This window comes from Narcine bancroftii, chromosome 5 (genome assembly GCF_036971445.1).
Source record: "Narcine bancroftii isolate sNarBan1 chromosome 5, sNarBan1.hap1, whole genome shotgun sequence".
NCBI classification, from domain to species: Eukaryota; Metazoa; Chordata; class Chondrichthyes; order Torpediniformes; family Narcinidae; genus Narcine; species Narcine bancroftii.
In genome coordinates this window covers 181234378-181261350 of record NC_091473.1, presented here as the reverse complement: position 1 = coordinate 181261350, position 26973 = coordinate 181234378, and the positions used below count along the sequence as shown (strand labels likewise).

Below are 26973 nucleotides of genomic sequence, written 5' to 3'. Positions count from 1 at the left end.
TAATGGCCTCATCACGCCTGCAGAATAGTCATGATGGCCTCTCCAGCACCTCCTGATTAACAGGCTGAGGAGAGAGGCTGAAGGGCTGATTGTGAGTCCATCAAGGAGCGCCCATGGGATCGCCCTTTACATGCCAGCTGATCCCGGATTTTAACAGCGGCTGGGCAGTCCAGGAGTGGGGGAAGAGGGTTTGGGAAATTGCAACAGCACACATCCACCCTGAACCTTACCCCGGCTGGATACTGCTGGGATCTTGCTGTGCTCTCTGCAGGGGGTGAAGAGGAGTGGGTCATCAGGAATATGTGGGTAGTTTATGCAAATGCATTGCTTGTAAGGTGTGTGTGTGTGAATATCCTCTCCCCTTTATTTCTCCCCTCCCTCCCATCTCCTCTCTCCCTCCTCCCCCCTCGCTCCTCCTCTCTGCCCCCTCTTCTCTCCCTCCCCATGCTCCCCCATCATGCACCCCTCAATCTCCACAACATGCACCCTCCCACTCACTTTTCCCCCTCATTCTCCCCCACAGTCTCCTTCCCCTTTTTCCCTCACTCTCCCTCTTTCTCCCCCTCTCTCTTTCCTCCCTCACTCTCCCCTCCCCACTCTCCCCCCCCACTCTCACCTTCCCCTTTCTTTCTCCCATTCTCCCCCTCTCTCTTCCCTCCCCACTCTTCCCCTCCCTCTTTCCTCCCCACTCTCCCCCTCCCCTTTCTCCCCTTCCCCTTTCTCTCTCTCTCTCTCTTTCCCCCCACCCCTCTCTCTCTGACCAACTGTAAACCCATGACTGGGAGAAGTTGCTGAAATCCATTTCCTCTGGAGGAAGTCACTACTTCCCACTCCCACTGCTAAGATCGACGCCCACAGGAACCGACAAGGTGGGCGCCGATCCTGTGCAAGGTTTGAGGACCCGGGACTACGAGTTGAGGACAGGCCCTGACCGCGGAAGGGGTGAGGGGATTCCTCGACCCGTCCCTCTGCAGCTGAGAGGAGAGTGTCCACCCAGCAGAAGTGGAACAGATCAGTGCTGGAGAGGGGAGACAGAACACACGCAGGTCAGTCCCCTCCACCCCTCCCTGTCTCTGAAACCCCCTTCCATCCCCTACACCTCACCCTGTCACTGTAACCCCTTCCCATCCCCTACACCCCACCCTGTCTCCGTAACCCCCTCCAATCCCCTACACCCCTCCCTGTCACAGTAGCCCCCTCCCGTCCCCTACACCTTCCCTCTCTTTGTAACCTCCTCTGGTCCCCTACACCCTTCCCTGTCTCTGTAACCCTCTCCGTTGCCCTACACCCCTCCCTGTCTCTGTCACCCCCTCTGGTCCCCTCCACTTCATTCATTCCCCTTTCTCGTCTGGTTCCTTTGGGTGACACCGATAACTGCGTCCCCCCCACAACTCCCCACTCTTTGCTTTGTGTCTAGAGCCAAGTGAGGGACGATCTCAGGAAACGATGGGGCTGGTCCTGAAGCTCCTGTGGTTCAGTCTGATGTCTCCAGGTAGGGTGGTCTGGGGAAGGGTCAACAAAGTGGGTAGGGGGGAATGGAGGCTGAGTTGAATGAGGAGACTCCCTCATCACTTCCCCTCTCCCTCACCTCTACGCTGTCTCTCTTCACTGTCCCTTCTCTCCTCACCTCCCCTCCCTCCACCTTCTCCTTTCCCCCTCACTCCTCTCTGCCCTCCCTCCTTTCCACCCCCTCCCCCTGAGCAGCCCCTCCATGAGGTGAGAATAAGGGAGGGGAGGGGAAGGTTGACGGGAGTAGAAGGAATAGGGTTTCAGAGAGGGAAGGGGAAGCAGAGAGGGGATGACGGGAGAGCGCAGTGAGACTGGTTCAGAGGGAGGATGGGGGGAGCATGAGGATGGGGGCAGGAAGGGGGGGACAGGTTTTGGGGAACTTGAGGAGGTTGAGAAAATGCAAGGATGGGTAGGGGATGGTGGAGGGAAGGGGTCAGGGACCTGGGAAGGAGAGGGTGGGAAGGGGTGGACAGGAATGGGAGGGGGAAGAGGCAGGGGGAGCATGGGGAAGGAAAGATGGGTCAGGTCAGGGTGAAGGGAGATTGAATGAGAGGGAGGAGGGAGGTTGGAATAGAGGGGGGAGGAAATGGAGGGGGAGGATGGGGAATAGGAGGGGGAGGAGGAGTGGGGAGGGGTGATGAGGTGGGAGGAAGGGTTCACGGCCCCACTGCCTCTTTCCTCAGGATTGTCCCGAGCCAGTGTAAGCCTACACGCCCCTCCCTCGACCTCTGGAGATGGGCTGTGGGGTCCCTGCCTCCTGCTGCCCTGTGACTGGCACCTAGGCAGTGCCATCTGGAATCTCTCTGCCGGGGTGATGCTCCCTCACCAGGAACCCCTGCTGTGCCAGCAATGGTGGCAGTGTGAAAGGTCGCCCATGGACCCTGTCAACTTCACCTGCAACAATGTTCACTCAGACTCCAAGCAATGGGACCACCTCAGGCTCCACGTCGTCCTCACCCCTTCTGATACCAACTGGATGCTCAACGGTTCCCTTGTTTTCCACCTGGACGGTAGGTCCTCCCCCCCCCCTTGAGCCCCTCTCTCTTCCCCTCTCTCCCCCCTTCATCTCTCCCTCTCTCTCCCAGTGATCTGGCTTCCACTGCTGTATGCGGCAGCGAGTTCCACAGATCCACAACCCTCTGGTTTAAGAAGTTCTTTCTAATCTCTGTTTTATATGGATAACCTCTCATTTTCAGACTATGACCCCTTGTCCTCGATTCACTCACCAAGGGAAACATCTTACTCACATCCACCCTACCTAAACCTTTCAAAATACGAAATGCCTCTATGAGATCTCCTCTCATTCTCCTAGACTCCAATGAATACAACTCAAGAGCTGCCAAACGCTCCTCATATGTTAGCCCTTGAATTCCGGGAGTCGTCCTGGTAAATCTCCTCTCCAACAACATCACATTCTTTCTATGATAGGGAGCCCAAAACTGCACACAGTTCTCCAAATGAGGCCTCACCAGTACCCCATAGAGCCTCATCAACACCTCATCAACATCAACATGGAATACACTATTCCTCTTGAAATGAATGCCAACATAGCAATCGCATTCTTCACTACCAACCCCACCGGGTCATTAACTTTCAGGTTTCCCTGCACGAGGACACCCAGGTCCCTTTGCACATCCAAGGTCTGAATTTTCACCCCATCCAAATAGTATTCTGCCAGAATGTACAACTGTGTTGTGGCGGCTACATTGCTCCTGCAATAACACACACAACCAGATGTGGTTGAGCTCAGTGAGCAGATTAGTTTATTGCAGGCTGCTGGGCTGTACTTATACCCCCAGCCTGGACCTGACTGAGAACCACGCTGGAGGGCGCTGACGCCACCCAGGCGTCACGTGGTTCCCCCAACGTAGGTGTCTAAGCCCCGTGCTGGGAGGAAAGGAATACCCCCGATGGCACCATTTTGGCCGGCTGCCCCGCCGCGTGGCTTACAAGCGGGGCCGGTTCGCCTGCCGAGTGGTGAGCCACCACACAGCCCCCCGCAGAACCAGCGCCAATGTTCTTTTTCGCCGGGCAGCCTCGCTTCTTGGGCTGGGCTACGACCACGGGCTCAGTGGGAACAAGGTGTGCTGGCTTCAGTCTGTCCGCGGTAAACAGCTCCCGCCTGCCGCCAATGTCCAGCGTGAACGTGGAGCTGGAACTGCACAACCCTGTATGGCCCCTTGTATGGTTGCTGCAGAGGTGCGCGGTCAGGCCCTGCCGAACGAAAATGTACTCCGCGGAAAGCAGTTCGCCGGGAACATGAGACGGGCAGGTGCCATGCCTGGGTGGCGGTGGGGGTTCGAATGAGTCCAAGCATGCCCTGAGGTGAGGAAGTAGTTCGTGCGGCGTCCGCTGGGGATTGTGAGGTGCGTTGACGAACTCACCAGGTAGTGCCAGTGGCACACCGTAGACCAGCTCAGCAGCTGATGCCTGCAGATCTTCCTTGGGAGTGGAGCGGATGCCCAGGAGCACCCAAGGCAGTTCATCTGCCCAGTCGGGACCAGTGAGGCGGGCCATGAGTGCCGACTTAAGGTGGCGGTGCAGATGTTTGACCAGTCCATTGGCCTGCGGGTGGTAGGCCGTGGTGCAGTGTAGCTGTATCCCCAATATGTTGGCGAGCTGTGCCCAGAGCGCAGATATGAACTGGGCGCCCCGATCGCTGATGAGGTGAGCCGGGACGCTGAACCAGGCGACCCAACCATGCAGAGGCGTCTGGCATCGGGATCGCCTTGGGCCAGCAAGTGGTGCAGTCCACCATCATAAACAGGTAACGTTTGCCCTGGGAAACGGGTAAGGGCCCGACGATGTTCACGTGAATGTGGCTGAACCGTTCACAGACGTGCTCAAACTCCTGTACAGGCACCCTGGTGTGCCTGTGCACCTTGGATGTCTGGCAATGGGTGCATGTTCTGGCCCAGTGCGTGATCTGCTTCCGCAGCCCATGCCATACGAACCGTTCTGCCACCATCTGGACCGTGGACCTGATGGACAGATATGAAATGTCATGGATGTGACGGAAGACCTGCCTGCGCCACTGCTGGGGAACTGGTTGTGGAGTGCCCATGGAGATATCGCCACTCAGAGTCTGGAGGTCTCGGAACCGCAGGCCCATAATGGCGGTCTTGATGGCCCTGGTCTCCTCATCAGAGTTCTGGTCCCGGGCGAGCTGGTCGAAGTCGAGGCTGGGCGTCAGTGCACAGATGGCCGGTCGCAAGAGTGCATCAGCAAACACATTGTCCTTCCCCGCCTTGTGCCGAATGTCGGTGGTAAACTCCGACATGAAGGAGAGGTGACACTGCTGGCGGGCCGACCAGGGATCCTTTGCCAACGCAAGCACCTGGGTGAGGGGTTTGTGGTCGGTGAAGATGGTAAAAGTCCTCCCCTCCAAAAAATAGCGGAAATGCCGCACCGCCAGATAACTCGTGGTTGAAGGCACTATACTGTGTTCTGGCAGGTGGAGCAGGCGGCTGAAGAATGCCAACGACATCCAATGTCCATTCACCTGCTGCTCCAGGACGGCACCGACGGCTGTGGCAGAGGCATCGACAGAGAGTGCCTTATGCAGGTCGGTGTGTGAGTGGGCGAGCATGGCGGCCTTCGCGAGGGCGTCCTTGGTGGCCTCAAATGCAGTGCAGGCTTATGGGTTCTAAGCGAGCGTTTTGTGCTTGGCCGCGATGAAGTCGAATAGCGGCTGCATGATGCGTGCAGCCTCTGGGATAAAGTGGTTGTACAAGTTGACCATACCCGTGAACTCCTGCAGCCCCTTGATGCTATCCGGGTGTGGAAAATCCCTGATAGCAGTGACCTTCGCAGCGGCGGGCATGGCTCCTTCGGCCGTGGTATGGCCCAGGAACTGCATGGACTCTTTCCCAAACTGGTTGATGGCAAGGCTGAAATCGGCCAGCCTGGAGAAAGACGAAATCCAAGTCCCTGCCCACAGGGTCCATGAGGCGCTGGAAGATCTGAGCGGTATTCTTGAGCCCGAACAGCATGCACAGGAATTTGAACAAGCCAAAGGGGGTGATGATGACCGTCTTGGGTATGTCCTCAGGGTGCACCAGGATCTGGTGATATCTGCGCACCAGGTCAACCTTGGAGAAAACCCTCGCACCGTGCAAGTTGGCCATAAAGTCTTGGATGTGAGGGATGGGATAATGGTCAGGAATTGTTGCCTTGTTGAGCTGTTGAGAGTCTCCACAGGGATGCCAGCCACCAGAGGCTTTCGGGACCAGGTGGAGCAGCAAGGCCCATGGGCTGTCGAACCGCAGAATGATCCCCAGTTCCAACAGGTGTGAAAACTCCTCCTTTCCCACCTGGAGCTTGTCAGGCGGGAGTCGGCATGCCTTAGCGTGAACAGGTGGGCCCTGGGTGGGGATGTGGTGGAACACCCTATGGCGCAGTGAGGCAGCGGAGAATTGTGGCTTGAGGAGTGTCAGGAACTTGTCCAGGATTCGCTGGAACTCGTCTCTGGGCGTGCTGATCATGGCCATCTGCGGTTGCTCCGAATGGGAGGCATTGAGGCGAATGGCCTGGAAGGTATGGGCGTCCACCAGGCACCTACCTTGAATGTCCACCAGAAGCCCGTGTGTGAAGAGGAAGTCTGCACCCAGGATGGCATTCGGGAGGGACGAGACGGTGAACCTCCACGCGAAATTTCGTTGGCCGATCTGGAAGTGGACTGTCTTGTCTTCATACGTCTGGATTGCTGTTGCATTGGCCGCACAGAGGGGAGGTCCACGAGGTCGGTTCCTGGACTCGACAGCCGTGGCCGGGATGACGCTGATCTGGGCTCCAGTGTCAACGAGGAACTGCCGGCCACTGACTGAGTCCCACAGGTAGAAGAGGCTGTGTCTTTGGCCAGCCGCCACAGCCATTAACAGCAACCGGCCTGGTCATTTCCCTGGAACGAGTAGGGCTGACAACACTTTCAAGCCTTGACTCCCCAGCGCTGGTGGAAGAAGCAGAGGCATGGAGTGGATGCTGTGGCCTTGGTTATGATCTTGGGGGCCCCTGCAGGGGCCGGATGCTCTACCACAGTTCTAGGGGTGGGCTTGGCATGGTCGTGCCCGTGCCTCGTGTCCTGCTGGACTGCTGAGCCCTCCGGGAATCGTGTGACCCATAGCTCTTGGGCCTTCTGGGCGACCTTCCTCGGGTCAGTGAAGCTCTCCTTGACCAGCAGCAGCCGACATATGGTTGAGGAAAATGCACTCGAAGAGTGGGCAGTTGGTGTGCTCACCCATGAGCGCGAGCATCTCGTCCATCAGCTCCATTGGGGACCTGTCCCCCCAGGGCGTCGAGGTGCAGCATCTGAGCGGCACGCTGGTGTCTGGATAGTCCAAGGGATCTGGTAAGCACTCGCTTGATGGACCTGTATTTGTCTTCGGCGGGTTGGTGCTGAACGAGGTGCAGCACGTTTCTGCCGGTGGCCTGGTCCAGGGCAGAGACCACATGGTAGAATTTGGTCGTATCGGACGAAACCTGGTGGAGGTGAAACTGAGCCTCCACATGGCCGAACCAGGTCTCCGGCTCCTGAACCCAGAATTCAGGCAGTTTCACGGCTATAGCACTGATCCCAGGCTCGTTCATGATGGGTTCAGACATTTGAACCAGTCGGGGTCACCAGTTGTAGCGGCAGCTACACTGCTCCTGCAAGAACACACGCAACCAGACGGGTTGAGCTCAGTGAGCAGGCTGCAAGGCTGTACTTATACTCCCAGCCCGGACCTAGGTAAGAAATGCGCTGTCCCCTGGGCATCACGTGGTCTCCCAACGCGGGGGACAATTTTGGCCAGCTGCCCCGCCGCGTGGCTTACAAGCGGAGGGCGATTCGCCTGCCTATTGATGAGCCGCCACAATTTTTCTGTCTCCTACCTTCCTTAAACAGTGGAATTATATTTGTGACCTTCCAATCCTCTGGAATCTCTCCAGATCTATCGGACCATCATCACCAATGGATCTTCAATCTCCAAAGCCACCTCTTTCAAAACCCGTGGATACACCTCATCCGGCCCAGGAGATTTATCAATATTTAATTTCTCTAGTAACCCTAAATTGAATCTAATTCTACTCCCTGAAGCCTCTAACTGTCCGGGATATTACTAATGTCTTCCACGGTGAAGACAGACGTAAAATATTGATTAAGTTCCTCTGCCATCTCTTTATAACCCATTACAATTTCCCCAGCATCGTTTTCTATTGGTCTTAAGTCAACACGGGTCTCTCTTTTATTCTTTATTTCTTTGAAAAAGCGCTTAGTATTGTTAGCAAATCTCCTTTCGTAGCTCATCTTTTCTTTCCGAATGACTTTCTTTGTCTCTTTCTGTAATTGTTGAAAGGAATCCCAGACCTCTGATTTCCCACTAATTTTAGCTTCCTTGTATGCCCTCACTTTAGCTTTTATCTTGGCCTTCACCTCTATTGTCAGCCACAATGGTACCATCTTTCCTTGGACAAATTTATTTTTCCTTGGAATATATCTATCCTGCATGCCTTTTATTACTTGCAAAAATATCTTCGAGTCCTGCTCTGATCCTCCAGTTAGTTTGCTTTCTCAGTTTACTTGAGCCAGTTCCTTTCTCATACCACAGTAATTTCCTTTATTCCACTGAAAAATTGATACATCCGATGAATTTTTTTCCTTTGCAAATTTTAAGTTAAATTCAGCCATGTTATGGTCGCTGCTTCTTAGAGGTTCTATTACCTTTAACTCCCTAACAACCTCGGGTTCATTGCACATGACCCAATCCAGAACTGCAGTTCCCCTGATGGGCTTCACAACAAGCTGTTTAAAAAAGCTATCTCTTGGGTTTTCTACAAGCTCTCTCTCCTGGCTTCCAGAATTTTCCTGTCTTTCCCAATCCCCTGCCATCCCCCGAAATTATTTTGATATTATCCCTGTGGCATGCCCTCTGTATTTCCTGCTGTCGCTCATTATCCACTTCCTGGCTACTGTTTGGGGGCCTGTATATAACTGATAATATGGTCTTTTTCCCCTTGACATTTCTTAATTCAACCCATAATAATTCTATCTCTTTTGACCCTATGTCCCTTCTTTCTATTGATTTAATACCATTTTTGATCATCAGTGCTACCCCTCCTCCTCTACCCACCTGCCTATCTTTCCTACAGATGGTGTAACCGTGGATATTGAGCTCCCAATCACACCCCTCATTGAGCCACGTTTCAGTAATGGCCACAATGTCATCCTTTTTCAGTCGAATCTGAGCTACCAGGTCATCCACTTTGTTTCTAATGCTACGTGCATTTAAATAGAGTGCCCTTAAACCCGATACCGAAATTGTATGTTCCGTATTCTTTTTGTCCAGCCCTTTCTCCCTTCCAGGCTCACCTGCCTTTCCTTCATGTTGTTATTGAGTAACTCTTCAGTATTTATTCCTCTCCCTGTAGTAATTCCCTGTCTCCCTACTGTCCTAATCTCTGCACTCTTATTTTGAATTCTATCCCTCTGCCAAATTAGTTTAAACCCTCCCCAACAGCTCCTGCCAGGATACTAGTCCCCTTCCAGTTTAGGTGCAGCCTGTCCTTGTTACAGAGGGCTGACCTCCCCCAATGATCCAAGAACCTGAAGCCCTGTCCCCTGCACCAACTCCTTAGCCACACATTCATCAGCCATATTAGTATCTTCCTCTGTGATCTATATCAATGATTTAGTTGTAAACATACAGGGTCTGATCAACAATTTGGAGACAACACATTACTCGTCTGGTGTTGTAGATGGTGTAGGTAGAGAAAACCATAGCCCAGTAGAGCCCCTTCAGCCCTTGATCACATGTTCCTTAAAAAAAGTACTAAACCCTCTCTACTTCAATACCCTCTGTTTTCCTTCCATCCGTGTGCCTGTCTAAGGGTCTCTTAAATTCCCCTATGTTCCAGCCTCCACCCCCACCCCTGGCAAGGCATTCCGGGCCCCCACTACTCTCTGTGTAAAAAAAAATCTTTACCCCTGACATCTCCCCTAAACTTCCCTCCCTTTACTTTGTACAGATGTCCTCTGGTGTTTGCTGATCCCGCCCTGGGAAACAGGTGCTGGCTGTCAACGCTGTCTATGCCTCTCAGAATCTTGTCGACCTCTATTAAGTCACCTCTCATTCTTCTACCCTCCAAAGAGAAAAGTCCCAGCTCTGCGAACCTTTCCCTTGTTAGACATTTTCCAATCTTGGTCAATCTCCTCTGCCCCTTCCCCACATCCTTCCCATGATGAGGTGACCAGAACAGAACATGATACTCTAAGTGTGGTCTCACCAGAGATTTGCAGAATTGTAACATCACCTCATGGTCCTTGAACTAAATCCCACTGTGAATGAAGCTCAATATCCCATGGACCTTCCTAAATATCCTATCAACCTGCATGGTAACCTTGAGAGATCCATGGATTTGGACCCCAAGGTCCATCTGTTCATCCACACTCTGTAGGAACCTAAGATATTAAAGAGGTTACCTGGAAGGTAGATAGGTTTTTTAAATTTTTTTATTTTTCACACTATACAGTGTCGTTTTCTCCCCCCCCTTCCAATCCCACCCTCCCTACCTCCCCTCCCATTCATTTAAAGTTCAGAATCTAAGATACATTAAACCCGTCAAACAATGTTGTCACTCAATAAAAATAAACAAGAAATTCTACTGAGTCAATTCTTTTCATTCCCTTCTCCTTCTGTCATTTTAGGTGGTAGATGTCCCCGGTAGGTTTACTCTATTGTGTTTCATGTATGGCTCCCATATTTGTTCAAATATTGTAATATTATTTCTTAAATTATATGTTATTTTTTCTAATGGAATACATTTATTCATTTCTATATACCATTGTTGTATTCTCAAGTTGTCTTCTAATTTCCAGGCTGACATAATACATTTTTTTGCTACAGCTAGGGCTATCCTAACAAATCTTTGTTGTGCACCATCCCAATCAAGTCCAAATTCTTTGTTTTTTATGTTACTTAGGAGGAAGATCTCTGGGTTTTTTGGTATATTGCTTTCTGTGATTTTATTTAATATCTGGTTTAGATCTTCCCAAAATTTTTTCTCTTTCTCACATGTCCAGATTGCATGAATTGTTGTTCCCATTTCCTTTTTACAGCGAAAACATCTGTCAAATACTGTTGGGTCCCATTTATTTAACTTTTGAGGTGCAATATATAGCCTGTGTATCCAGTTATATTGTATCATACGTAACCTCGTATTTATTGTATTTCTCATAGTCCTGAGAATAACTTCTCCCATGTTTCCTTCTTTATCTTTATGTTTAGATCTTGTTCCCATTTTTGTTTAGTTTTACCATTTGTTTCCTCATTCTCCTTTTCTTGTAGTTTAATATACATGTTTGTTACAAATCTTTTGATTATCATTGTATCTGTAATTACATATTCAAAATTACTTCCCTCTGGTAACCTCAGACTGCTTCCCAATTTGTCCTTCAAGTAGATTTTCAGTCGGTAGTATGCCAACAGTGTATCGTGAGTTATATTATATTTATCCTTCATTTGTTCAAAGGATAATAATTTATCTCCTGAAAAGCAATTTTCTATTCTTTTGATCCCTTTTTTCTCCCATTCTCTAAAGGAAAGGTTATCTATTGTAAAAGGGATTAGCTGATTTTGCGTCAGTATTAGTTTTGGTAGTTGGTAATTTGTTTTATTCCTTTCTACGTGAATCTTCTTCCAAATATTGAGCAGATGATGCAATACTGGAGAATTCCTACATTGCTTCATCCCATTTATATAATATATGTTCGGGTATCTTCTCCCCTATTTTATCTAGTTCTAATCTAGTCCAATCTGGCTTTTCCCTTGTTTGATAAAAATCTGATAGGTATCTTAATTGTGCGGCTCTATAATAATTTTTAAAGTTTGGCAGTTGTAAGCCTCCTTGTTTATACCATTCTGTTAATTTATCTAGTGCTATCCTCGGTTTCCCCCTTTTCCATAAAAATTTCCTTATTATTTTCTTTAACTCCTTGAAGAATTTCTGCATCAAGTGTATTGGCAATGCCTGAAATAGGTATTGTATCCTTGGGAAAATGTTCATTTTAGTACAGTTTATCCTTCCTATTAGTGTTAGTGGTAAGTCTTTCCAAAGCTCTAAGTCGTCCTGTAATTTTTTCATTAGTGGATAATAATTGAGTTTATATAGATGGCCGAGGTTTTTATTTATTTGTATACCTAGGTATCGTATTGCTTGCATTTGCCATCTGAATGGTGATTCTTTCTTAAATTTTGAGAAATCCGCATTATTCATTGGCATTGCTTCACTTTTATTTGCGTTAATCTTGTATCCCGACACTTCTCCATATTCCTTCAATTTCTTATGTAATTCTTTTATTGATATTTCTGGTTTTGTTAAGTGTACTATAACGTCATCTGCAAATAAACTGATTTTATATTCCTTGTCTTTTATTTTTATCCCTTTTATTTTATTTTCTGTTCTTATCAGTTCTGCTAGTGGTTCTATGGCTAATGCGAACAATAAGGGTGATAGTGGGCATCCCTGCCTTGTTGATCTGCTTAACTTAAATTGTTTTGATATATATCCATTTACTGTCACTTTCGCCAATGGCCCCTTATATAATGCTTTGATCCAATTAATATATTTCTCTGGTAACCTGAATTTTTGTAGTACTTTGAATAAATAATTCCATTCTACTCTGTCAAAGGCCTTCTCTGCGTCTAAAGCAACCGCTACTGTTTTAGCTTTATTTCCTTCTACTGCATGAATTAAGTTAATAAATTTACAAATATTGTCTGTTGTTCGTCTTTTTTTAATAAATCCAGTTTGGTCTAGATTTACTATTTTTGGTACATAGTCGGCTAATCTGTTTGCTAATAGTTTAGCTATTATCTTATAATCTGTGTTAAGTAAAGATATTGGTCTATATGATGCTGGTGCGAGTGGATCTTTCCCTGTCTTTGGTATTACTGTAATTATTGCTGTTTTGCATGAATCTGGTAAGCTTTGTGTTTTATCAGTCTGGTTAATTACTTCCAGGAGGGGAGGAATTAATAAATCTTTAAATGTTTTATAGAATTCTATTGGGAATCCATCCTCTCCTGGTGTTTTATTATTCAGTAGTTTTTTTATTATCTCTTGTATTTCTACTATTTCAAATGGTTCTGTTAATTTATTTTGTTCCTTTATTTGTAATTTTGGTAGTTCAATTTTAGTTAAAAATTCATCTATTTTGTCTTCTTTCCCTTCGTTTTCAGTTTGGTATAATTGTTCGTAGAATTCTCTGAAGTTTTCATTAATCTCCATTGAATTATATTTGATTTGTATGAGTTTTTTCCTTGATGCCAATACCATTCTCTTAGTTTGTTTTGTCTTAAGCTGCCATGCTAGAATTTTGTGCGTTTTTTCTCCTAGTTCATAATATTTCTGTTTTGTCTTCATTATGTTCTTTTCCACCTTATGTGTTTGTAGTGTTTCATATTTTATTTTTTTATCTGCCAATTCTCTTCTTTTAATTGTGTCTTCCTTCATTGCTAATTCTTTTTCAATATTTACTCTTTCCCTTTCCAACTGCTCTGTTTCCTGATTATAGTCCTTCTTCATCTTGGTTACGTAACTTATTATTTGCCCCCTAATGAACGCTTTCATTGCGTCCCATAGTATAAACTTATCTTTCACTGATTCCGTATTTATTTCAAAGTACATTTTAATTTGTCTTTCAATGAATTCTCTAAAATCCTGCCTTTTAAGTAGCATGGAGTTTAATCTCCATCTCTACATTCTTGGAGGGATGTCCTCTAACTCTATTGTCAATATCAAGGGTGAATGGTCCGATAATATTCTAGCTTTATATTCTGTTTTTCTTACTCTGTCTTGCATACGAGCTAATAACAGGAATAGGTCTATTCTTGAGTATGTTTTATGTCTACCCAAATAATATGAATATTCCTTTTCCTTTGGGTGTTGTTTCCTCCATATATCCAAAAGTTGCATTTCTTGCATCGATTTAATTATAAATTTGGTTACTTTGTTCTTTCTGTTAATTTTTTTCCCAGTTTTATCCATGTTTGAATCCAAATTAAGGTTGAAATCCCCTCCTATTAGTATCTTCCCTTGCGTATCTGCTATCTTCAAAAAAACATCTTGCATAAATTTTTGATCTTCTTCGTTAGGTAAATATACACTGAGTAGATTCCAAAACTCCGAATATATCTGACATTTTATCATTACATATCTCCCTGCTGGATCTATTATTTCCTCTTCTATTTTAATTGGTACATTTTTACTGATTAATATAGCTACTCCTCTAGCTTTTGAATTATATGACGCTGCTGTTACATGTCCTATCCAATCTCTCTTTAATTTCTTGTGCTCCATTTCAGTTGTGTGTTTCTTGCACGAATGCTATATCAATTTTTTCTTTTTTCAGTAAATTTAGCAGTTTCTTCCTTTTGATTTAGTTATGTATTCCATTAATATTTAAAGTCATATAGTTCAACATAGCCATTTCATACTTTGTTTATCTTTCCTTTCCGTTTCCTCATCATCACCTTTCCTTCTTATCCATTTCTGCTTTCTTGTTTTGAATACTTTATAAGACAACATTTCTAAAACATCAAACATTTCCCTTATTCTCCTATCTAAAATTTCTTTAACCCCATTATTCCCTCCCCTTCCTGAGTTGCCCTTTATCCCTTGTCGGGCAACCACATCTCCCCTCTCCATTTGGATTTGCGAATTCACTCGCAAGCGTCAACTGATTTCGCAGTGACCGTAACTCCTCCCCACCCAGCCCCCCCCAGAAAAGATTTTAATTTTTATATATAACAAAGGTCACTCTCTTAATTCCCTCCTTACTTCCTCTCTTCCCTTTCTTTCCCTTATTAATTCTTATCTATACTCTATATATTTTCTTTTAAATACGCATACACTCATGTACACAAATATATACATACACACACACACACACACACACACACACACACACACAAACATATATATATATACCCATATACACACATACATATAGTTCATGGTCACTTTTACTCTCATTACATGTCTTCATCTCTCTGTCTGTTTTGTAGTTGTTCTGCAAATTTTCGTGCTTCCTCCGGATCCGAGAATAGTCTGTTTTGCTGCCCTGGAATAACTATTTTAAGTACCGCTGGGTACTTTAGCATAAATTTATATCCTTTTTTCCATAGGATCGCTTTTGCTGTATTAAACTCCTTTCTCTTCTTCAGGAGTTCAAAACTTATGTCTGGATAGAAAATTTTTTTTTGACCTTTGTATTCCAGTGGCTTTTTGTCTTCTCTTATTTTCTTCATTTCTTTCTCCAATATATTTTCTCTTGTTGTTTTTCTTAGGAATTTTACTAAAATGGATCTTGGTTTTTGTTGTGGTTGTTTTTTAGGGGCTAATGTTCTATGTGCCCTTTCTATTTCCATTTCTTCCTGTAATTCTGGTCTTCCTAGGACCCTGGGTATCCAATCTTTTATAAATTCTCTCATATTCTTGCCTTCTTCATCTTCCTTAAGGCCCACTATCTTTATATTATTTCTTCTATTATAATTTTCCATTATATCTATCTTCTGAGCTAACAGCTCTTGTGTCTCTTTAACTTTTTAATTAGATTCTTCTAATTTCTTTTTTAAGTCCTCTACTTCCATTTCTATGGCTGTTTCTCGTTCTTCCACCTTGTCCACTCTTTTTCCTATATCTGACATGACCATCTCTAATCTATTCATTTTTTCTTCTGTACTTTTTTTTCTTCTTTTTATTTCACTAAATTCTTGTGATTGCCATTCTTTTACTGATTCCATATATTCTGTAAAAAAAATATATGCATTGTCTTGCCTTTCCCTTCTTCTTCCATTTCTCTATGTTCTTCTTCTTCTTCTTCCTCTGGGTTGGTCATCTGTTGTTTCCTTGTTTTCTTTTTACTCTCTTCTTTCTTGATCTCGTTGTTTTCTATGTTCTCTTGTTGTTGTGCTGTAGCTGTCATTCTCAGCTGTGGAGATCGACTCCTCAGCTGTTCCCCCCTCCCATCAGTGTTTTTTTTTGTCATGCGCATCGTGCATGCGCGGTTGCACACTTTTGCTTGGCTCCGCGAGCCATTTTTGTAGTCCTGAGCTCAGGACTTTGACTGACCTGAGGGAGCGGGCTTCTCTCTCCGCGGCGGCCCTCCTCGGACAGGTAAGGCCTTCACCTTCTTCTTCCGATGTCTTTTCTTCTTCTCTTCTTCCCGTTGCTTTCGACTTTTCTTTCTTCGCTGCCATTTTCTTCCCACCTTTACTTTCACTTTATTTTAATTTTTGTGTTTGTGCCTTTGTGTTTTCTGTGTTTTTTTTAAAACTTTTCCGGAGAGGGCTGGAGTTCCCCGACCGGCCACTAGTCCATCACGTGACTCCTCCGAAGGCCAACCTGATGGTTGATGAAGGAAAGGCTGTGGATGTTGCCTTTATGTACTTTAGTAAGGCCTTTGACAAGGTCCCACATGGGAGGTTAGTCAGAAAGATTCAGACGCTCGGTATTCATGGTGAGGTCGTAAACTGCATTTGACATTAGATTATTGGGAGAAAGAGTGTAGTGGTGGACGATTGTTTCTCAGACTGGAGGCTGTGACTACAGGGATTGGTGCTGGGACCATTGTTGTTTATCGTCTTTATCAATGATCTGGATGGTAACGTGGTGAATTGGATCAGCAAATTTGCCAATGACACTAAGATTGGAGGCGTCGTGGACGGTGAGGAAGATTTTCAAAGCTTGCAGTGGGGTCTGGACCAGCTGGAAAAATTGGCTGAAATATGGCCAATGGAATTTAATGCAGACAAGTGTGAGGGGTTGAATTTTGGACAAACCAAGAAAGGACGGACATGGTAAATGGTCAGGCACAGAGGAGAGCGGTAAAACAGAGGGATCTGGGAACACAGATACATAATTCCCTGAAGGTGGACAGGGTTGTAACGAGAGATTTTGGTACATGGGCCTTCATAAATCAAAGTATTGAGTCCAGGAGTTGGGATGTTTATGGTAAAGTTGTATAAGATATTGGTGAGGCCAAATTTGGAGAATTGTGTGTAGTTTTTGTCACCGAACGACAGGAAAGATATTAATAAGATAGAAAGAGGGAGAGAAGATTTACTAGGATGTTGCCCGGACTTCAGGAACTGGGTTACAGGGAAAGGTTAAACAGGTTTGGACTTTATTCCCTGGAGTGTAGAAGAACGAGGGGAGATTTGATATTGAAAATGATGAGCGGGAGAAACAGAGTAAATGTAGGTCGGCTCTTTTTCCACTGAGGATGGGTGAGATACAAACCAGAGGACATGGGTTAAGGGTGAAAGGGGAGAAGTTTAGTGGGAACGTGAAGGGGAAATTCTTCACACAGCGGGGTGTGATGTGGTGAATGTCTGCCAAGCTGCCTGTCTCCCCTCTGGTGAACCTTGCTGTACTAACATTGGCTGTGCATTATCTCTACTGTTAGGGACACTCCCCTTGGGTCTAACTGTGTATGCACCTATTGTCTTTCATTATTGTACCATGTATGGGGGGGGGAGGTGTGGAACGAGCTGGAATGATGAAAGCGGGCTCGATTTTAACATTTAAGAATTTGGACGGTTAAAGGGATAAGGTTTGGGATGAGGTCAGAATAATAGTTTGGCCCAGATGAGAAGGGCAGGGACTTTTGCCTGGAGTAGGGGAATTGGTAACCAGAGGGCACAGGGTGAAGGTGGAGGGGTGGGGGAGGGCGGGCGCCGAGAGATGTAACAGGAACCTGTTACACAGAGGAGGGTGGTGGTTGTGTGGAACGGGCTGCCAGAGGAGGGCGGGTCTTCTGTTTCAGTGCTGGGACGGATCCCTGGATAGAACAGGTTGAGAGGGACGTGGGCCAGTGTGGGTGGGAACATTCGACTGGTGCGGCCAAATTGGGGTGAAGGGACTGCTTTATGACTCTTGCCGTTGACTGCGGATGGGAGAGCGAGCGATATCCTCTCCTCCAGATGCCTCCAGGGTCTGAGAGGGGTTTGCCTTGAGAGTTGACTGCGTGACCTCCCGTCATTCACACTTCCCAGTGGCAATGAAACCCTGTGAAACTGTCCCTTTGCAGAGCTGGAGGTAAAACCTGACGTCACGCTGCCACTGTTGATCGAGGGAGTGGCCACCACAATTGAGTGCTCCTACCCCCTGTCCTGTGAAGGCATGAGACCCCAGCTCACTTGGTCGGGAGTAAAGGAACTCTGCAACACTTCAATCCAGGATGGGGACCGAAATGACAGCCTCTCCACCAACCTCACCTTCATCCCCACCGTCAGAGACCAGGGCAGGGAGGTGTCCTGCATTGCCCAGTATCACCTAGCCGCAGCGGAGACAAACCGGACGATCCACCTAGATGTGAAATGTGAGTGCAGCAGATGGTCCCCAACTCCCCTCCCTGTCTCATTAACCCCCTCTGGTCCCCAATACCCCTCCCTGTCTGTAACTCCCTCAGGTCCCCTACACCCTTCCTGACACCCATATCTGTGTGAATGGATCTCCTTCCGCACCTCTATCTCTCCGCCCCACCCTCGTCCTCCCTCTCACTCTTTCTGTGGACTGGTCCTGTGTCCAGGAAGGGGGGCATCAGCCTGATGTGGATACCCCTTCACAGATTCCCCACAGATCCAGCCACTTCCTTCGTTGATTCTTCTCGAGGGGGATCAACTGCAGGTGAACTGCACTGTCACCAGTAACCCCCTGGCTCATGTGTGGTGGTCCTCAGGGGAAGACGGGGCACTGAGAGTCGCCAGCAACACTCGGACCCTGCAGCTTGACAATGTCACCCTGTGTCATCAAGGGGTCTACACGTGTCTTGTGGAGAACACTCTCGGCCTGGCTTCCCAGGGAATGAACTACATTGTCCATTGTGATTGGGGAGGAAAGGGGGCGGTGAGGAGGGTGAGGTTGAGGAAGGGGTGAGGTAGGGGGTCAGTGAGAAGGGAGGGGGTGAGGAGGGGACAAGGAGGGAGGAGGGGTTGAGGTGGGAGGAGGAGGTGTGGGAGGGTGTGGTGAGGAGGGAGGAGGGGGAATAGGAAGGAGGGGGCATGGTGGGAGAAGGAGGATGGGGAGGAGAGGCGAGGTGTGAGGAGCGGGGATGGGGAGGAGGGCATGGGGGGAGGGGGAAAGGTGGGAGGAGGGGTGAGGTGGGAAGGGGCAGTGAGGTGGGAGGGGGCAGTAAGGAGGGAGGGAGAAGAGAGGAGGGTGGGGCAGAGAGGATGGATAGGACAGAGAAGAGGGAGGGAGGGGGTAGAGTGGAGGAGGGGGCGGAGTGGAGGGAGGCGACAGAGTGGAGGGAGAGGGTGGAGAGGAGGGAGAGGGCGGAGAGGAGGGAGGGGGTGGATTGGAGGGAAGTAAGGAGTGGTGAGATAGGCATTTGAAACCAAATGAGCTTCGAGATGTGGGTATGGGAGGATTCCAAATTGCCTCTCTCCCCCCCATCTCTCTGTACTTTCTCCCCCCTCCACCCCTTCACTCCCTGTATCTGTATCCCCCTCCAGTCCCCTCCATCCCACCCCACCTCTGTAACCCTCCGGTCCCCGACACCCCTCCCTATGTCTGTAACCCCCTCTGGTCTCCTACACCCCTCCCTGTCTCTGTAACCCCCTCTGGTCCCCCATCCCTCCTTAACCCCCTCCTGCTAATGGCTGAGACCTTCGTGTGTTGCAGATGCTCCCAGGAACCTCACCATCCTGCTGGGAGGTAACGACACGGTGGGCGTGGATCTGGAGGTGGAGGAAGGGTCTGCGCTCTCTCTGCTGTGCAGGGTGGAGAGCGTGCCGGAATCCAACCTGACCTGGCTTGTTGGCAGGACCCGGAGGAGCGAGAGCCATGGGCAGAACGAGCTATGGCTGGAGGTGGAAGAGGTGTCATACCGGGAGCACAGGGAGATCGAATGCCTGGCTTCGAATCATCTCGGGCAGACCCAGCAGCAAATCAGGGTCACACTGCAGTGTGAGTGCCACTCAACCTGACAAATTAGTTCTGGTAGAAAGGAAAAGCCTTTCAGCCCATCAAATTGATGCTGGGGGTCAGTTGGGGGCCACTCCGCCCAGGATTCATGCTAGGGGATGGGTCGAAGATATTCAGGCCATTTGGCCTGTTACACAAGAAATGGCCATTCAGACCATCTAGATGCTGTTACACAGGAAAAGGAAGCCATTTGGTCATCTGGATGCTGTTACTCTGGGACTGGAATATGTTTGGCCCATTGGGAGCAGTTTCTGATGATGTCCCCCCCTCCCCTCTGTTGCAGACGCCCCCAAGGAGGTGAGGGTGATGGTGAGGGAGAGGCACAGACCACTGTTGGAGGGGGACTTTCTGTCCCTGATCTGCCCCCACAAGGCAAACCCCCCCGCAACGCACACCACCTGGCATGTGCTTGACTCCAATGGTAAGAGAACGCTGGTGTTCACCGGTGCAACCCTTGACCTGCATCCCATCCAGCGTGACAACGTCGGAGCCTACCTCTGCACCGTCACCAATGCCCGAGGCAACGGCTCTTCTGGAACCTTTCTGCTCGACGTACATTGTAAGTACCCCCTCCCCAATTCAGGTAGGATGGCGTCGAAGAGAGAGGGAGGGGTGTTGGGGACCGGAGGGGGTTTCAGAGACAGGGAGGGGTATTACAGCCTACTCTGCTTCTTCCCCAGACAGGCCGGAAATCTCCAAGAGCTCAGGATGCCGAAGGACTCCCGGGGGAATGTTCTGTGTGTGCAAGGCCCAGTCCAACCCTCCGGGGCACCTCAGCTGGCACCTGCCCCACACCAACCTGATTGGCAACCAGACGCATGGCTCCTACCGGGCCTGGCAGTGGGTCGATGGGCAGATGATCATCGGGTCGCTGGAACTGCCAGATACCCAGGCACTGGAGGAGGTGATGGCCTGGTGCACGGTTCAAAACCCACACGGGGCGGACACACTGAAGGTGTATCTGTTGGCAGCAGGTGAGGAGCATGGTGGTGGGGGAGGGGGGCAGAATGTGGAAGGAGAGGGAGAGAAGAGGGATGGGAAGAGGGAAGGGCGAGAGAGAGAGAGAGAGATGAGGGAGAGGTGGAAGAGGGGGGAGGGAGAGAGAGAAGAGGATGGAGAGATGGTGAGACAAGGAGCAGAGAGGGAATAAAGTGAGGGTGGGGAGGAGGAGGGGAAGGGGAGGCAGAGTGGGGTGGAAAGTGGGTGTGGGGTTGGAGAGAGGGTGAGGGGAGAGACAGGGGGAGAAGGATGGAAGGTGAAAGGAGGGTTGGATGGAGATGGGTACAGGGAGGGAGATGAAGGGGTGATAGAAGGGGCAAGGGAGGGGAGAGGGGGGAAGGGAAGGAGATAGTGGGAATGTGAGAGAGGAGGGGGAATATAGGCATTTGAAGGGGTTGGGGTTAGGGGAAGAGGCAGAAAGGGGTGGTGGTAGAGGGGAGAGATGGAGGTAAGTGAGTCGAGGGGGAGGGAGGGGAGAGTGGGGGTATAGGGGGGATGCAGAGAGAGAGAGTGGGGTGGAGGGGCAGAGAAAGGGGAGAGGGAGGTGTAGAGAGGGGAGAGCGGGTGGAGGGCAGAGGAAGGGGAGAGAGGGTAGAGGACAGGGAGCGGGTGGAGGGCAGAGGAAAGGAGAAAGGGAGGTGTAAAGAGGGAAGAGGGAGTGCACGAGGGGGTGAGGGATTGAGGGTGAGGGGAGAGTGATGTGTCACAAAGAGAGCTAGATGAGAAATGGGCAGGGTTCTCATCAAAGGGACATTGGAAGACGTGGGAGGATTGTGTTGTAAGGCAGGAGAGTTGGGGGAAGGAATGGGAGGAGGGAGGGGAGGAGTAAGAGGGAGATCGGAATAGAGGGTGAATGATTGAGTGAGGGACGTTGACTGGTTCCCTGATCCCACATTGGGATTCCCAGATTCCAAAAGCAAATTAGATTCCCAGATCACTGGATTCCAGAAATGGATTCCCCAGATTTCGATGAGATTCCCTGGTTTCCGGAGACCCAAAGTCTGGGTTCCCAGTTTGCTGGGTTCTCGTGTTCCTGATTCCAGAGGCAGATTCCCGGACCCAGGACCTGATTCCCAGATTCTGGAGGGAGGTTCCCTGCACCCTTCCAGACACTAATCATTGACCTTTGTTCTCAGGGCGACAGACTATTCAGGAGCTCCTGATCCCAGTACTGGGAACTGCGGCTGGAACGATCGTGCTGACCTTGCTCGTCTGTCAACTTGCCCTCTGCTGCTCCCGGTGAGTGGACATTTTAATCTGGGACATCCGGAAAAAAATCTCCTCCAGAACCCTCACAGCCCCTCCTTCAGTGCTTCTCTCTTCCCTTCCGCACCCCTCTCTCCCTCCTCCTCTCTCCCTCCTCCTCTCTCCCTGCCCCTTCTCTCCCTCCCCCTCTCTCCCATGACACTCTCCCTCCCCCTCTCCCCCCCTCTCCCCCCTCTCGCACCCCTCTCCCTTCCCCTTCCCTCCTTTCCCCTTCTCTCCCTCCCCCTCTCTCCCTCCCCACTCTACCACACCCCTTTCTCCCTCCCCCTCTCCCTTTCCCTTCTCTCCCTTCCCCTTCTCTCCCTTCCCCATCTCTCCCTTCCTTCCCCTTCTCTCCCTTCCCCTTCTCTCCTTTCCCCTTCTCTCCCTACCCCTCTCTCCCACCCCGTCCTCCTCCCTAACTCGCCGCTCTACCGCACCCCTCTCCCTCCCCCTCTCCCATGCCCCTCTCACTCCCCCTCTCTCCCTCCCCCTTTCCCATGCCCCTCTCCCACGCGCCCCTCTCCTTTCCCCTTCTCTCCCTTCCCCTCTCTCCCGTGACCCCCTCTTTATCTCCCCCTTTGTCCCCTTTCTCCCTTCCCCCTCTCTCCCTCCCACTTCTCTCCCTCCCCCATCTCTCCTGACACCACCCCTTCTCCTGCCCCAACTCTCACACTCCCTCTCTCCCATGTAAGACACTGAGACTGGGAACGCTCCCAATGTGGGATATGGAGGCCGAAATTGATCACGGTGCTCCCGGTGTGGGATACGGAGATCGGGAACTGTGTACGGTGCTCCCAGTGTGGGATACGGAGACTGGGAACTATGCACGGTGCACCTTGTGAGGGATACGGAGACCAGGAACTGTGCACGGTGCTCCCGGTGTGGGTTACAGAGACCGAGAACTGTGCTCGGTGCTCCCAGTGTGGGATACGGAGACTGAGAACTGTGCACGGTGCTCCCGTTGTGGGATATGGAGACCGGGAACTGTGCATGGTGCACCCGGTGTGCGTTACAGAGACCGGGAACTGTGCTCATTGCTCCCGGTGTGGGATACGGAGACCGGGAACTGTGCACTGTGCTCCCGGTGTGGGATACGGAGACTGGGAACTGTGCTCGGTGTTCCTGGTGTGGTCTGACCCTCAGTGAGGATGCTGTTCAATTGTTTTTTAGGAGATCTAAAACTGCTCGCCATGACCTGGTGGAAATGCAGGGATTGACTGCAGTTTCTGGGCCAGATGTGGAAGAGCACAATTCGTCCCCTCATCGGACAGCACCTGAACTCACAGCCTCCCAGACCGTGAGTTGTCATCTTCCCCACCAACGGACCTATCCAAACCATGTAACTAACACCTTCTCCCTCCTCCTCGTCCCACAGACCCACCCCACTCTGTGTGAAGAAGTTTCCCCCTTTAAATTTTTTCCCTCCCCCCTTAAGACCTCCAGTTTCAGACTCCCCATCCTGGGGGAGGAGACTGTGACCATCCACTTTATCCCCATCCCTTATGGTTTTATAAACCTCTCTCAGGTTCCACCCCCTCAGCCTCTGACGCTCCAGGGAGAAAAGCTCCCCAGTCCTGAGAACATCCCGGTGAATCTTTTCTGCCCCCCTTCCAGCTCAGTGACGACCATCCTACAGATGGGTGACTGGAACTGCACGGATATTCCAGGTCTGGTCTCACCCGCGTCCGGCATAGATGTGACGGGACATCCCAGTTCTTGGACTCAGTGCCCCGACCAATGAAGACAAATATGCCCAAATGCCTCCTTCAATGCCCCGTCTACCTGTGTCCCCACTCTCTGGGAACAATGTCCCTGAACCCCGGGGTCTCTCTGTTCTCCAAAACCTTTCCCGGCCCTGTCAACCCTTGTCCCCACTCTCAAGGATCATTGTCCCTGTATCCCGGGGTCTCTCTGTTCAACACACTTCCCCGCCCCGTCTACCTGTGTCCTCACTCTCAGAGAATGATGTCCCTGTATCCTGGGGTCTCTCTGTTGTATAACCTTTCCCCATCCCATCTACCTGTCCCCACTCTTAGGGAACGATGTCCCTGTACCTCGGGTTCTCTCTGTTGCACATCACCTTTCCCCGACCCATCTACCTGTGTCTCCACTCTCAGGGAACAATGTCCCTGTACCCCAGGGTCTCTCTGTTCTACACCTTCCCATCCACCTCTTAAATTTTAAAATCAAGCCCACATTCACCACTTCAGCTGGCAGCTCGTTCCACATCCCCACCCCTCCCTATGTGAAGTTGTTCCCCTAATCCTTTTCATTTTTACCCTTAACCCACGTCCTCTGGTTTGTGTCTCACTTCCCCTCAGTGGGAAAAGCCGACCTACATTCACTCTGTCTGTCCCCCTCATCATTTTAAATACCTCAATCAAATCTCCCCTCGTTCTTCTCCGCTCCAGGGAATAAAGTCCGAACCTCTTTAACCTTTCCCTGTAACTCAGTCCGGGCAACATCCTAGTGTAATGTGATTGATAATACTCGGAGATTTACGAGAAGCACAAATAGGCTTTTATGAGCTTATAATTAACTGCCAGTATCTACAATGGTCTTCAGGTAAATCAAGGAAAGGCAGGAAAACAGGGATGATGTTGGGGACGGAGCCCAGAGGAGGGGCCAGTCATCTAATCAACTCATAGACAGTGATTCCAGTTCACTGCACCTAGTAAATATTCTCTACCCTCTTTCTATCTTATTGAAAATTTTCCTTTAGTTCAGTGACCAAAACTGCACGCAATTCTCCAAATTTGGCCTCATCAATGTTTTATACAACTTCACCAGAACATGCTAACTCCTGGACTCAATATTTTGATTTATGAAGCCCAATATGCCGAAAGCTCTCATTACAACCCTGTCCACCCGTGACGCCACTTTCAGGGAATTCTGTATCTGTGTTCCCAGATTCCTCTTATTTCTATCAATCTCCCAGGGTTGCTGGCAGGTTAACAGGATAGTAAAGGTGGCTTATGGGGCACTGGGCTTTATTAATCGGGTGGGGGGTCAAGTTCAAGAGTAAGGTGGTGATGTAGCTCGATAAATCTCTGTGAGACCGCACGCGTTCGTTTCTGGTCGCCTCATTACAGGAAGGATGGAGAGGAGATTCACCAGGATTGGAGAACATGTTTCATGAGGTGAGGTTCGCAGAGCAGGGGCTTTTGAGTGAAGGATGAGAGGAGACTTTATAGAGGTCGACAAGATTCTGAGAGGCAGAGACAGGGTGAACGGCCATGTCATTCCCAGGGCGGGAATAGCAAAGACCAGAGGACGTGTGTACAAAGTGAAGGGAGGGAAGTTTAGGGGGGCCTGGAATGTCTTGCCAGAGATGGTGGTGGAGGTTGGAACATTGAGGGCCTTTAAGAGACCCTTAGACAGGCACACGCATGGAAGGAAAATCAAGGGTTATGGGGCAGGGAGAGTTTAATTCTCTTTAAAGGAATATATGGGTCAGCACAACATCAAGGGCTGAAGGGCCTCTTCTGTGCAGTATTGTATGAATAATCCTTCCTCCCATTTCTTCAGCAGGATGAGGCAGGAGACCATTGGTCCTCAGAGGGCGAAGATGAGGAGATGCAGTCCCAGCAGGACTGGAGCGAGGGGCAGGAGCTCCACTACGCCTCGATCGACTTCTCAGCCTGTCGGCCAACAGATGGAGTTGTGGGAGCCCGGGAGAGCACAGAGTATGCCAAGATCAAACCCCAGTGATATGGTGGGGGCAGGAATGGAGGGCTCTTCGCCAGTGTGCTTCAACGGGACAGTCTGTACAACCCCACTCTCCCCATCCCTCCTCCTCCCCATCCTCCTCTCTCCTCCCCATTTTCCTCCTCCTCCTCCCCTCCTCTCCCCTTCCTCCTCTTCTCTCTCCTACCCCTCCTCTCCCCTTCATCCTCCCCTCTCTCCTCCTCCCCTCCCACTCCTCTCCCCTTCCTCCACCCTCTCTCTTCCCCTTCTCCTCCTCCCCATTCTCCTCCTTCTCTCCCCTTCCTCCTCTCCTCTCTCCTTCCTCCTCCCCTTCCTCCTCTCCCCTCCCCTCCTCCTCCTCTCCCCATTCTCCTCCTCCTTCCCTCCCCTTCCTCCCCTCTCTCCTCCTCCCCTCCCACTCCTCTCCCCTTCCTCCACCCCTCTCCTCCTCCACCCTCTCTCTTCCTCTTCTCCTCCCCATTCTCCTCCTCTCCCCATTCTCCTCCTCCTCCTCTCTTCTCCCCTTCCTCCTCCCCTCCTCCTCTCCCCTTCCTCCTCCCCTCCTCCTCATCCTCTCTCCATTCTCCTCCTCCTCCTCTCCCCTTCCTCCTCTCCTCTCCCCTTCCTCCTCCTCTCCCCTCCTCCTCCTCTCCCCTCCTCCTCCCTCTCCCCATCTCTCCCCTCCTCCTCCTCTCCCCCTCCTCCTCCCTCTCCCCATCTCTCCCTCTCCTCCTCCTCTCCCCCTCCTCCCACCATTACCCTCCCTCTCTCATCCTCTTCTCCCCCACTCTCCTCTCCATCTCCTCTTTTTACCCCCTCCCCCCTCCATCCCCTTTCCCCAAACTGATTCTCCGAGTGTTTCAGGTTACGGTTTATACGTCCCTCTCCACGGTAGCTGGTGAGCACGCTGAGAATTTCCTCTGCCTCGCCACGATTATTTCAGCTGAACAGCGTCTGCAGTTTGAACAGTGGCAGGGAGATGTGTGTGTGTGTGCACAGACAGAGGCCACTTTGATCTCTCGGCCAAACATGGCAGCGACAGATTTGGCATCAACAGACATTTTCGATCTTGTCCTCTTTGTGTCCATCTCCGATCGATCTTCCCTTGGCAACAGGGGAGGGTGGAAATACACCCCTCCTTCACCTCAATAAGGTGCAGAGCTGAGACTGCCAGAGCCCTCGAACGGCTCCAGTCTGCGACGGGAACAAAGTCCTGGAGACTCCATGTGGGAAGGAAAGAGGATCCGGAGATTCGGAACAAACTTGGGGAAGCCCCCCAAAGCCAGGTGCTGGAACGTGACACAGCCCAGCACGAGAGCAAGAACGTCCGATGAATACAGAGCTGTGTGTTTGTGTGTGAAATGCCTTTTTTTCCTTGTCGTTCATCAGTAAGGGGAGGGGGGTCCCCAGTGCACTGGAAAAGAACCCTTCCGGTCTCTGTAATCCCTTCTGGTCCCCTACACCCCTCCCTGTCTCTGTAACCCCCACTGATCCCCTCCACCCACCCACCCACATCTGTAACCCACTCCGATCACCTCCACCCCTGTCTCTGTAACCCCCTAC

General features: G+C 50.0%; 1 protein-coding gene across 2 annotated transcripts; it reads left to right on the top strand.

Moving 5' to 3' along the window:
• Window positions 1–822: 822 nt before the first annotated feature.
• Window positions 823–26772, top strand: LOC138764278 (sialic acid-binding Ig-like lectin 11). 2 transcript variants are annotated; one of them, XM_069939967.1, is made up of 10 exons: window positions 823–1046; window positions 1418–1492; window positions 2193–2519; window positions 17579–17869; window positions 19174–19458; window positions 19760–20035; window positions 20157–20450; window positions 21612–21714; window positions 22894–23020; window positions 25255–26772. In XM_069939967.1, exons 2-10 carry the CDS (start codon window positions 1447–1449, stop codon window positions 25432–25434), a joined length of 1929 nt encoding a protein of 642 aa, XP_069796068.1. In that variant the 5' UTR covers window positions 823–1046; window positions 1418–1446; the 3' UTR covers window positions 25435–26772. The 2 variants fall into 2 exon arrangements, with proteins under 2 accessions (XP_069796068.1, XP_069796067.1); XM_069939966.1 differs by having other exon boundaries at window positions 25252–26772.
• Window positions 26773–26973: the final 201 nt, after the last annotated feature.

Coding starts and splice junctions, on each gene's coding strand:
- LOC138764278 (XM_069939966.1), top strand. CDS start 1,447: ATGGGGCTGGTCCTGAAGCTCCTGTGGTTCAGTCTGATGTCTCCAG. Junction 2,520..17,578: donor CCTTGTTTTCCACCTGGACG/GTAGGTCCTCCC, acceptor GTCCCTTTGCAG/AGCTGGAGGTAAAACCTGAC. Junction 21,715..22,893: donor CTTGCCCTCTGCTGCTCCCG/GTGAGTGGACAT, acceptor ATTGTTTTTTAG/GAGATCTAAAACTGCTCGCC.